At 38.7% G+C, this 12,284-nt stretch overlaps 1 protein-coding gene across 1 annotated transcript in view; it reads right to left on the reverse strand.

The window, feature by feature from the left end:
- The window catches only part of dnah2 (dynein, axonemal, heavy chain 2), a 154,784-nt gene that overhangs the window by 49,040 nt on the left and 93,460 nt on the right, over window positions 1-12,284 (reverse strand). Inside the window, exons 40-43 of the mRNA XM_079867707.1 lie at window positions 10,549-10,701; window positions 9,861-9,986; window positions 7,466-7,684; window positions 4,712-4,829 (exon numbers count right to left, since the gene is read on the reverse strand). Coding sequence (XP_079723833.1) covers window positions 4,712-4,829; window positions 7,466-7,684; window positions 9,861-9,986; window positions 10,549-10,701 — 616 coding nt within the window. The remainder of the gene's footprint in view (window positions 1-4,711; window positions 4,830-7,465; window positions 7,685-9,860; window positions 9,987-10,548; window positions 10,702-12,284) is intronic.

Genomic DNA, 12,284 nt, shown 5'->3' on the forward strand with positions numbered 1-12,284 from the left:
CTCCAAGACAAAACGACCACATTAAAAAGCAAATCCACTAGAGCTAAATATACTAATTCCTGTCTGCTCTCCAAAAGCTATTCAATATGGCTCTTGAAGGGGGAATAAGTTTAACCGTAATAATGACTAAAGCATTTGTATGGGAAGCTGTTTTGCAGTAATCAATACCAGACTCTTAGATTTACCCAAAGCACACAATCTCTCGGGTAGAAGTAAAATGGACTTTTTAATAACAAGATAACAGAACATCTGATTATACCTCTGTACTTACATTTATTGAAATAAATATCACACAAAAAAATTGCAAGATTTTTGCCTGAAACTTTATAAAAGCCTTTCATTCTATCTGCTAGTTGACATCAAAAACCATTTGACATCATAACACGACTCTCTGGAATATGATCGATCGCAGCAGTCAAATATTTTTGTGTAATGGCTCCTAAACTGCATTGACCATCGTGCCAACCGATTTCCAACATCTCTCAAATCACTCTCTGGCCTCTTTCAGAATCAATGACTGAACTCAAACCTATATTACATGTCCATTTATTCATTTATTAAGTAAGTAGCCATTTAATAAGAATTTTAATGAACAGTCAGAAGGTCATTAATAGAAAATAGACTCCTGTGGGGTAATACAAGATCCGACCACCTGGACAGACACGGGTTTATTTCCCAATAATGTCCTGTCCAGCTGAATGTGTAATGATAATGAATCTTATAAATATGATTTTAAGTGTTGAAATCCCATTCAAAAAAATTATATAAAAATATAGCTATAAAAAAAAATCTCTCCCACTCTCCTAGTAGCACAGAGTTATTGGATAAGCCCAGCATTTTCCACCCAGTTCAAACCACATCTGTAGTTTCTCAGAAATGCTTTATCTACACACATGATCTGGTTCTGATTCTGAATTACAGCGAAAGTTGGACCTACTAGAACAGTACTGACAGACCTGGACCATTTACCCTGGCAGTAAATCTAAAATTAAAAACTAGAATATTGACCTCCATAAGTACATGCATGACAAACATACTCATATCCAATTATATCACACATTCATCAAAGTACAATTAGGCCTGAAACTCAGGTCCACAGGCAACATCAACCCTGAATGAATTGAGAGGAAGGGCTCACAGGGCCCACTGCGTCATAAAAATGCAATGTCCTGTAGAGATTTCAATTAAAATTAGGCTGAAAATATTGGAAGCCGTAATTGAGGCCATTGCTTTTTATGGCAGCGAGGTGTGTGGTCCACTAACAAACCAAGAACTCGCCAAATGGGAAAAAAAAACCAACTGAGACCTTGCCTGTTGTATTCTGTAAAAAAAAAAAAAACATGGACATGTACATGGAACTCCAGAAATAATGCATGCAGGGTATAATTAGGCCAATATCCATTAACTATGAGGACACAAAACAGGCAATTAAATTCTGGAACCATTTACAACTTTTCTGGTTTCTGAACATACCATTATAAAATCCTGTGAATTCAAGAGTTGAGCAGAGAAAACAAAACAAGCCCCTCACTACAGACTGAGGTTCAACTACAGAATCATTAATTAGACTAAACAACACTGAAATGCAGATGAAAGTTAAACGCATTAGGAAAAGTAAAATGTGATGTTATCTGGCCAAAAAAATGGGAATCATCTTGACTAGGTCTATACTCAGCAAACAACCCGGCAATGGGAAGTAGTAGGTGGAAAACATTGCAAAATAAACAAAGAGCTAAATAAATTGTTGTTCTTATGAAGCAGACCAAACAAAATTGAGTTGTACTATGACTCAATACAAAGATGAATGAAAACTGCAAACTTACCACAAAACATTTTTCACTTTAAAAACCTAATTTTTTTTTTATCTTTCCTTAAAGGGACACTTAACAATATATTTTTTTTAATTCTGTCATCCTTTCCTCACCCTCAAGTCATTCCTGAATGCTAGTATTGAAACTGTTTTGGTTACCATTGACTTCCACTGTATGAGAAAAAAGGTATATTTTGATAACACAGAAGAACGAAAGCCATTCAGCTTAGGTGCAAAATGAGGATGAATAAATGATGACAGAATAATGTTTTAATAAAAATAAATTCTATAAAAACTCTGTTTTCTAATTGCTTTACATGAGCAATAATGAACTCAAGGCTGTGCTGTATTATATTCACAATGCAGCATGGTCTAATGCACCTTAGTGCTTAATTAATATTTTTCTCCTTTTATTTAGCATTTTTCTCTTTTTAATACTCACTGACTCATTCTCTTTGGCAAATGCACCGTGACTTGTCATGCCAATGAAGCCCATTGAAACATTAAAAGAGAAACAGAGGGAGGAAGAGTCCAGAGAGAAACACAAGCACCCGGGGAAAGGCACAGTTTTGGCTCTGTCAGACCGTTTCAAAGGAGCAGAGCAGTACACACACATTAACCATCAGAAACCCACTGTATGTAACACTTTTTTCAAATTTCATTCACGCTGTGAATGCTCATTTCAATTCTGTAAAATGATTTCTAACATAGCCTAATAAAACTCTGAAAAGAACAATAAAACTCTGAGAAGAACATATTGAAGTTTAAACAATCTATTTTCCAGAGCAGACTTCGATCTTAAGCGGCAGGCCTCTAAATTTGCCTTTTCAAGTATTTTCAAGTGCTTCAATGAGGTGTGAGATTCTTAAAAACTGCTTAAAGGGAAATCAAAAAATCATTATCTGTCTCAGCGCTTGGGTTTCTAAGAGTTAAACTCTTGCAGACCTGCTCTGTAATATTACACATATAGAGACTTATGAGAGAAATCCCAGCAGGCATTCTGAGCAGATTCTTTGTCAGCCATTCTTTGTTTTCCACTATTGTCATTGCTCTACAACAATAAGCTGCAAATGCTTTGTCAATACAAATGCAGCTATTTGTCATGCCAATAAATCAAACTAAACTGCAAGTGAAAAACTCAGAAAGAGAGAGAAAGATGGAAAGAGAGGGGATTTGAGCTGTATGTTGGTCAAGTTCAGAATAATCAACATCAAAAAGAGCGAGAGATCAGATCAGTGTGACAGCAGCTACAATTCATAAAACACTGAGATCACTGCAATAAAGAAACATGAATTTCGTATAATTCATTAAAATAATAAAATAAAATAAAAATATGTTTTTGAGACACAATAGACATAACCTTGCATGTGTACATTGGATGACCAATCATTAAGAAATATAACTTCAAATTGGATTGCACACAGAACGAAAGTACAAAAACTGACGAAAAACACGCCTCCAATCCCTGCTGCTTTAGCAGGCTGTATAGCGATCAAAGAGAAAGGCTGGGAAAAAACAAGCGTTGTGATTTCCTGTGATTACTCTAGAGACTGGCACAGAGACAGAGAGAGTTTATGGGCAGAGACCAGGCTGGACGGGATGGTGAAGAAAGAAAAGGAAAGAAAACTAATCAGCAAACTTTTCTACAACCACGTTCGCGCGTTCTTTGCTTCCTTCTTTCTTTCTCACTTCTGTTTGTTCTTGTTACATCAGGATTCATTTCCCCTGTCAGTGCTTCAACTGACGTCGCAGAGCGCCTGCTATCAGCAACATGCAAACTTCTTGATGAGCACAAGCTTTAAAGTCAACATGAAACGGCATTCACAACACCTCTTACTCTTACTTCCGAAATGTGCCACTCAAAAATACATTACAGGACATTCAATAAAAAAAACAAAATGACAAATCTAAATGAGTGATCTTGTTTAAATCTATTGTTATTAGCAATTATTGCTGTATTCTTTGTCAACCAGCATTAAACTAGCTAACTAGAATTAGAAGCAGAGTTTCTTCTATTTTTGAGTCTTATGTTCCTCCACAGCCCCATAAGTAGGACCACACCAAAAATGTGTTTTTTAAAACTTTAATTATACTGGAAATCACTCAGCATTATATCATTAAAGCGTCCATCATTAAAATGATACTCTTTCATGCTAAAACCAAATCGATACTATGGGCACAAAACAGACTCACCAAGAAGCTTCCTCTCCCTTTAATGAGACACCTGAGCTTGTTTTTCTTTAGCACGTTTTGACAGTTCTAGGGGGAAATGTATTTGACGTTGTATTGATGTGAAGAAGAGAGAAGTGCGAGAGCGACGATTAAAGAGCACTTCTGCAGAACTGTTCCACCAACTGCTGTCTTTATATGCACACACTGTATGAGTGCGATCCAAACAAATGTCTGAATCCAAAGTGTACCCATTTTTTTTTGTTCTCTATCTTTAAACTCAAGTTAAGTTGACATTTACACAGCTTACACAGGGTACAGCACGCACTGAAATGCTTGTTACAGGTGCTGTATGTAACTTTTTCACTCTACTAAAGCATAAAAATACCATAATCTGTTTGCATATATTGAGGAAACATGCTAAGTCCACATACTCGTTCCTCTGAAAAACACTTCTACAGCCAGTTATTTTACTTTGAAATGTGCGTTTCCAGGCTGGAATGTTTGGTCTGTGTTACTGCATGTTGCCAATTTTCCTTGTCCATTGCGCTCGTTCCTGTTACGTGTCCTCAAACTGGCAACCCGTGTGAGCGCCGTCCAGTCTGAGGAGCAGTTGCGGGAGAAACGACGATCTCCGATATTTTGAATTTGACTGCAGTACCTATTTCGTCCACTAGTTGTCATTCTTACATACTGCACTTATAAAGAAAACAAAGACAAGACAAAATGTACCTGCACAGGCCGCCCTCATGAGTGAGGAAAGGACGCCATCCGTCCACTCATTGCTGGAGAGGTTGTATTCTCCGTACAACTCTCCTAGGCTCACTGCCTTGGGGTTCAGGGGACACTCCTAAAGGGGCATCAGCAAAGGTAAAAGGTCAGAGTTTAAAGAAAAAGGGAATTATTCAACAACAGGATAGGAAGCAAACAGAGGTGAAATCATACAGCGGTGAGAGACTGACACACAGGAGACTCAAGGGTGGGTGTGTGTATTATACGGAGTGGTGGTAATGAGGAAACAGGGTGAGGTGATGTTTGCATGGAGAGATAGAGATAGGCACCAGAAATAGATATGCAAAGAGGGAGGGGTGTTGAGTCAGATATGAAAGAGGAGACAGGCATCGAGAGATGGAGAGACAGAAAGAAGGAGGGAGAGAGAAAGGGAGGATGCCAATAGAAATGGCAGCTTGAGTCACAGAGAGAGCGGGGAACAAGATGGACCCCCAAACTGTAGAGAATTACGCACACTAGGCAGAGAGTACCTAGAGATGTAAACCAACAGAGATTTAGAATCATATGCAAGCCCACACAGACACACAGTCACCACAGGTACCCAATCCCACAGAGAATTAGACAGTGACAAGGACAGGGGCGAAAGCATTGGAGGAAAAGAGCGGGAGAGAATTAGGCTATGTTCAGAATGGAACGCTACCTTACACTTACTGAATACTGTGCTGATTACAGTGTACAGTGACTTTTAGAAGATTAAGATTAATGTAAGATTATATCTATATATATATACTTGAAGAAATATACTTATATCTTTAATATATATATATATAATAGGAGTGTAACGATACCCTCATGTCACGATTCGATACATATCACGATACTGAACTCACGATACGATATTATTGCGATACTCCAAGACATATGGTAAAAGGTCATCAAAAAATGTACTGTTGATTAAAATGCTAAATTTGCTATTACATTAGGGGTGTAAATGAATAGGCTTGGACTTATAACCCAATGTACAGAACAATAGAGACACCAGAATAAAAATATTCATGATTCTGAAGCTGAAAATACTGAATTATTGTAGACGAATATGCTTACACTTTCACAGACTAGATATATTTAAATAACGTAGGCCACTTTTTACTGGTAACATAAAACATTTGGCATTATCAGGACCCACAAATATTCCCCCATTACATTATTATACATTATATAGTATTTTAATGTAGTACTGACACTAAAACTCTGTAAACTTGATTTTTTTCACACACAGTAATTTTCATTTTGGGTGAACTATACACAATACATATTGTCACTATCCACGATACATATTGTTATATTTTTGTATTTCGATATATTGTGACACGATATATTGTTACACCCCTAATTTATAATGTTAAATGTTTCCACAAAAATATTAGGCAGCACAACTCTTTTCAACTGTGATGAGATGAAATGTTAAACAATGTATTCACTTAGCATTTTGTTTTAGTTTTTTAGTATTTCTATTTATTTTTATGTGTTTAATCTAATTTTGTAATGGGTAATGTGCTATTCTCAACGCAACCAAATATTCCAAAACTAACAGCATGCTGCATGTTGTCACTTGACCTCATTATGTTAAATGTTTAATTTAGCAAGTACAGGGTCCCTCATTTCTCGTCCCAGCAGTTCCAACGCTAATTAAACCCACCTGAATAAACTAATCAGGTTCTTTAGCTTTACTTGAAAATTGCAGCCAGGTGTGTTGGAGCATGGTTGGAACTAAACTCGGTAAGAGTAGTATACTATTCATAACATGTTATAGGGTGCAGTACAAAAGGGGGCAAATTTGGATGGCGTCTATACAGAAAAACAAGATTTTGAGAATATCAACAAAGCATAAAAACAATCTTTCAGACCTCACCTGCATCTCTCGCTCGTACACACACACACACACACACACACACACACACACACACACACACACACACACACACACTCCAGGAACATCATTAAAGAAGAAAAACCTGAGAAACACATATTTCCCCCACCCCAACCCCCACTCTTCTATTTTTATCCGCACCAGGATGAGACACGTGAAAGGGGTTACAAAGAATCAAGAAGATGGGAAAAACAACAGAAGCGAAAACAAAAAGGATCAGAACAAACATGAACGCTAAACACACGGTTTTAGACATGAGGAGTCTCAGCCGATGACTGCGTTAAAAGCACAGCGTGGAGTGGCTGGTTGGTTTGGTGGAGTGAGCCAAACCAACTGTGCAAAGAAAGAGATCATAAGCGGCGACAATTAGCGCTAGCTGCCGTCTTGACTACGCCATCATTGTCAAAACACCCACGAGTGAGCCGCGAGTCTGTCAGGGGGGCTTTTAATGAGTGTTAAGCCCTTGTTGCCACATGTTCTCTAAACAGCGAAGAGTGTTTAAGGGAAACTCAGTTGTCTTGGTGGTAAATGCATCGCGCGGCCGCTGACGGCGGTTCATTTTCATGGTAATGAGGGATGGAAGGTTGGCGTAGCCTCTTAGGCTCTAACACAGCTGCTGCGAAGACATTTGTTTTAGAGGCATGATCTTTGCCCTTAAAACTAGTCATGTATGGAGACAACTCATTTCGATAAAGCTAACGGGCCCGCTTTGTTATTGAGGAACCTTGCGTTGACCTGTTGCACTCTAGACAACATAAAAAAGCAACACAGCTAGCTATTGATCCAGAGAAAGTTGAGAGATATGGTTTAGATAGAAGCCTCACACGTATGAGGTTGAACTCGGGTACTCCGTTGCGGTGCATGGTGCTGAGGGCGTTCTGAAGGATCCTCCACGTGACCGTCTTGCCGCTGCCAGTCTTCCCCACTATCATCGTGGAGTGTCGGGAGTTTTTGGTCTCGTACAGTTGAATTACCTTGGTCACGGTGAATGGGGTCACCTGGAGACCGCTCAGACGAATCTCTGCCTCTATAGCCTCTTTCAACTAGTGATAAAGGGAAAGAAAACGTGTGTAAGACATTGAAATTCTGATAACCAAATATGTGCTAATTGCTTCATAACATTGCATAAACTCTTTCCATGATGGAAAAACATCCCTTCGGTGGAGGTGAATCTCACTGAAGCACTAAAGACAAATGAACTGGCAAGAGGTGGGCGGCCATCTTAATAAAAACACCCGCTGATACTGCACCCCTGAGTGAAGTCGCACCAACCAGAACTGCTCCAGAGGCACTAAAGCAGCCATGCTAAACTCTCGGGTTAATTTAATCTCCCTCTCGAAGTTCTCTCTCGACTCGTTAAACAGATGGAGAGGAGGAATAAAGGGATTGGCTCTGAGGCGCTTGTGCTGGAGTAAGGTGGAGATAAGGATGCAGGATGGGTAATATAACAGCAATAAAAACACTATGATGTGCATGAGTGGAAGCAGAGAAGGAGAAATATACTACTTTTTGTCTATGTGTGTGTGTGTGTGTGTCTGTGTCGCATTTGATTGTGGAAGGAGCAGGAAGCAGCTGTGCAGACGTTCTGAGGAATCTGCCTTATATCTCTAAACCTGAGTCGCAAACTCCATAAACTCTTTCTCAGAAAGAGCATTTGTCTGTATTCAGCAGAACAGGTTTAAACACTCATTTGGCATGTTTTACATAGCTAAATGTGTATTTAGACAAAGCATTAACCAAAACAACAGAAGGCGGTTTAATAAGCCAGGTTTTGAAGTGCTTGAAGATGGTTCTCAAACATTTTAAGAATCAAATATATCAATTACATATAAGTTTTAGCTTTGCATTCTCTATTTAAATAATTATTTTATATTGTATACAGTATAAAACACAGCTAGCTATTGATCCAGAGAAAGTTGAGAGATAAGGTTTAGATAGAAGCCTCACACGTATATTATATATATATATATATATATATATATATATATATATATATATATATATATATATATTATACTGTATACAGTTTGTACTAAAATAGAGATCCCTGAGTTGACCAGAGATAAAGTGTCATGCTTAAAGAGATTTGACATTTTGAAAATATTAAAATGTTATCTCTTTCCCAGTCTAAACTCTGCTGGGGAAAAAAACCCCTCTTACAACAACCAGAACTGATCTTTAGCTGGTCTAGCTGGACTCGCAGTCTAGCCAAGCTAGTGTTTAGCTGGTTTAGTGAAGTGGCCAGCGCTGGTTTCCCAGCCTGACCAGCTGAAAAATGTCAAAATCCTTCTAAAACCTCTCTAAAGCAGTGGTTCTCAAACAGGGGGCACCCAAGAAGTCCTTAAATTATTTAAATTTAGTTACATTAAAGGGATAGTTAACCCAAAAATGAAAATTATGTCATCATTTACTCATCCTTAAGGCTACTAGGGCAATCAATGGCTACAGTCAACTGTATTCTTCCAAAAATCATCTTTTGTGTTCACCAGAAGAAGGTTTGTAACAACTTGAGAGTGAGTAAATGATGACAGAATTTTCATTTTGTGGGAGAAAAAAATGAAACACACTAAAACATAAAGATGTACATGGAGCCATGGAGTCAAATAGGTTGAGAAACATTGCTCTAAAACCAGCCAAGAGACCAGGCTGACCAGGATGGGAGACCAGCTAAGACCAATAAACCAGCCTAGGCTGGTTAAGGTATTTTCTCAGCAGGGAAGTGCAGAGACAACTATAAGTAAGTCATTTCTATGGATGTCCTGAGTTAGAGTTATTGGCGCAGACATTACACACTACACACTTCAAGGGCACAAAGTTAAACTGGGATATCTGTAACTCTCCAGCCCACAGATTAGACTGTCTTGGCTTTAAAACAGCAACCTTTTGGGTGCTTCTCAGAATATTATCCACTAAGCTCCCACTAACACCTTTGCATTGGCCTTTATCTGTGTTAAAGAAGTGGACTGTGTGAATTGTGTGCAGACAGGGCAGGAAAATATCGGCAGGCTTTAATGGATCTTTTGAAAGGTGTTTCAGTGAGAGAGAGCCTGTGTGAGAGCTGTTCACTGAAAAATAGGACGGGTGTAATCAAAAACACAAAAAATATATGCTTTTAAGAGCTGTGAGTCATGAGCACACATTCACACACAAATAGACACAGACTTTCGGTTGCTTTGTGAGTCCATTATGAGGCCAGATGAACGCTACGGGACATGCTACCTTTCCGTAGTCGATAGTGGGCGTTTCCACGGCAGGGAAAAGATCCTGGATGATCCCGTTAAACAGTGGCAGATCGACAGAGGTTAGTTTAGCAATGTTCATGTCCTTCATAGACATCAGCAGGATCTGAGGTCAAAGGGTATGAGGAAAAAAAAAAGATGTTAAATTAGCTTAATACATCTTCAAAGCTAAGGTAGGCCAGCTTCACTTAACCAAATGTCAACCTTAATTTATGAGCAGGAGACCGCATTGGTCTCAGATACATCTGAAAACTGCCCTTCCTGCTCTTCTATAATCAAAAGCAGTAGCCATACTGCTTCCGAATGACATTTATTTTAACAAGCATACCTTACACATATGTGAACCTTTAAATAAACATGGGACACCTTTTCCATGGGTGATGATATTGAAGTAAAGAGAAAGATTGAGAGTGGCAAGATGAGCACTCATATGGAGTCCTTTTCGACTTCTCTTTTAAGGTTTTGTCCCCTTTGATAAATTTTTTATCACATCCAGAGAGGAGCAAGTTTTTTTGACATGTCTCTCTCTCAGCATTAGCACTTCACACACACAAACACACAGAAACTGTCTGTTTCACTGAACGTGCACTGAGGCGTATTCAGGTGAAGCAGGACTCTGAGAGGAATGTTTCTGGATTTATTGGATGCTGCATATTTGTGTGCCTCACCTCTTCATCGACAATGTCAGGACAAGCTCTGCGCTTCTTTCCAGCATAGCGAAGCAGAGAGGTGAGAGCTCGCAGGCCGAAGTCATAGTGATCCTGTTTAGACAACTGCTGCACTGCCAGAGAATACAGAGTGAAGACCTTCTTAGCCAAAACCTGAGAGAGACAACGAGAGACAAAGACTAAGTCTAACAATGCTTTTTTTTTTTTTACATTAGACTGCATTCACAACCCATTAATATTCTTGAGTGAAACTGGAAAAATGGGGGAGAAAAATTTAGGCCAAGAGCTGATTTTGTCTGTTGGGAATTGTTTGGATCGTGAAAAGTTCACATATGAATTTTCTAAAATAAGTCCAGGAGCATTTGGTAAGAAAATAACAGTGTCTACAGTTTCAGTTGACATTAACATTATAGAAATCTCTTAAGAAAATGGATCATGTGACCTTGAACACCCACAGCTAACAGAAACCATGGGAAGAGGTATAGTAATGTATCTGACAGTAATACAGTATTATATCAGACGGGCAGATAAAGAAAGAGCATGAGAGGGAGTGAGAGGGGTGTAAATGAACAAATTCAATAACCTTTATTGCATCATTTTTTCATCTATGAAAGAATGGAGATCAAGAAATCAAAATCAAAGTCAGTAAGACGAACAACCTCAAGAAAACACAATGATTCAAAAGAGGTTTGCATTCAAAAAGGTTTTGTCAAATTTGCAAAAATGCATTGTGTTTGGAGAGCTTAAGTAAAAAGTGTGTTACAAACCAATCGGTAATGTTTTGCATTGTATGCCACTGTTTTACAGCAGGTTTTCCCAAACCCCTGGGGGCTTGTGAGGGAACTGCAGTGGGTTCCTGAGTTGATGAAAATCTAATAATTAATTAAAGGGATTGTTCAGCAAAAGTAAAAATTCTCTCATTAATTACTCACTCTCATGTCGTTCGAAGACTTTCGTTCATCTTCGAAACACAAATGAAGCTCTTTTTGATGAAATCTGAGAGGTTTCTGTCCCTCCATTGACAGCTACGCATTACGCAACTGACACTTTAATGCTTCAAAAAGTTCATAAAGAGATCGTAACAATCTATATGAAATGAGCGGTTTAGTCCAAAATTACTAAAGAGACACGATCGCTTTATATGATCAACAGATTTAATTTAGGCTTTTAAATTAGACAAAGGAGCTTCAATACACATGCTTAATGCCCATAATGCAATTGCATGTTAGCAATGATTCACCAATGTAAATTCAACATGAATAAACTATAAGCAGTCTGAAGGTAAGATGTAATTTATTAAATATTATTGGAAAGACAACAATAAAAAGCACAATTGTTTTAAAATGAAAAATAATGACAGATGAACACAATGGCTGCTATTTATGTGTGTGATTGAGAGAGCGACAGAATGCAAAAAAGGCTGAAGCATACAAGTGAGCGTATGTGTGTGTCCATGAATACCGTGAATATGTAACAGAAGGCAGAAGTCACTGTGTGTGTGTGAGGGTTACCATGTCAGCTCCGTTTCCACACCGCCTGCTAACAGTCTTACTTACACCGGCACAAACGCTCACGCGAGCACACACACGGAAACACGCGCCAAAGTCACGCTAGGCTGAGCAGACTATGGGCTCGCAGGGGACGGTCATCTCGCTGTCAGTTATGGCTCATAACACCAAGACCTGCACACTCCGGTGCGTCGGGGCAATACTCTCCCGCTCTCTCTCTCTAACACG

The sequence above is a fragment of the Squalius cephalus genome, assembly GCF_949319135.1.
Source record: "Squalius cephalus genome assembly, chromosome: 3".
Taxonomy (NCBI): domain Eukaryota; kingdom Metazoa; phylum Chordata; class Actinopteri; order Cypriniformes; family Leuciscidae; genus Squalius; species Squalius cephalus.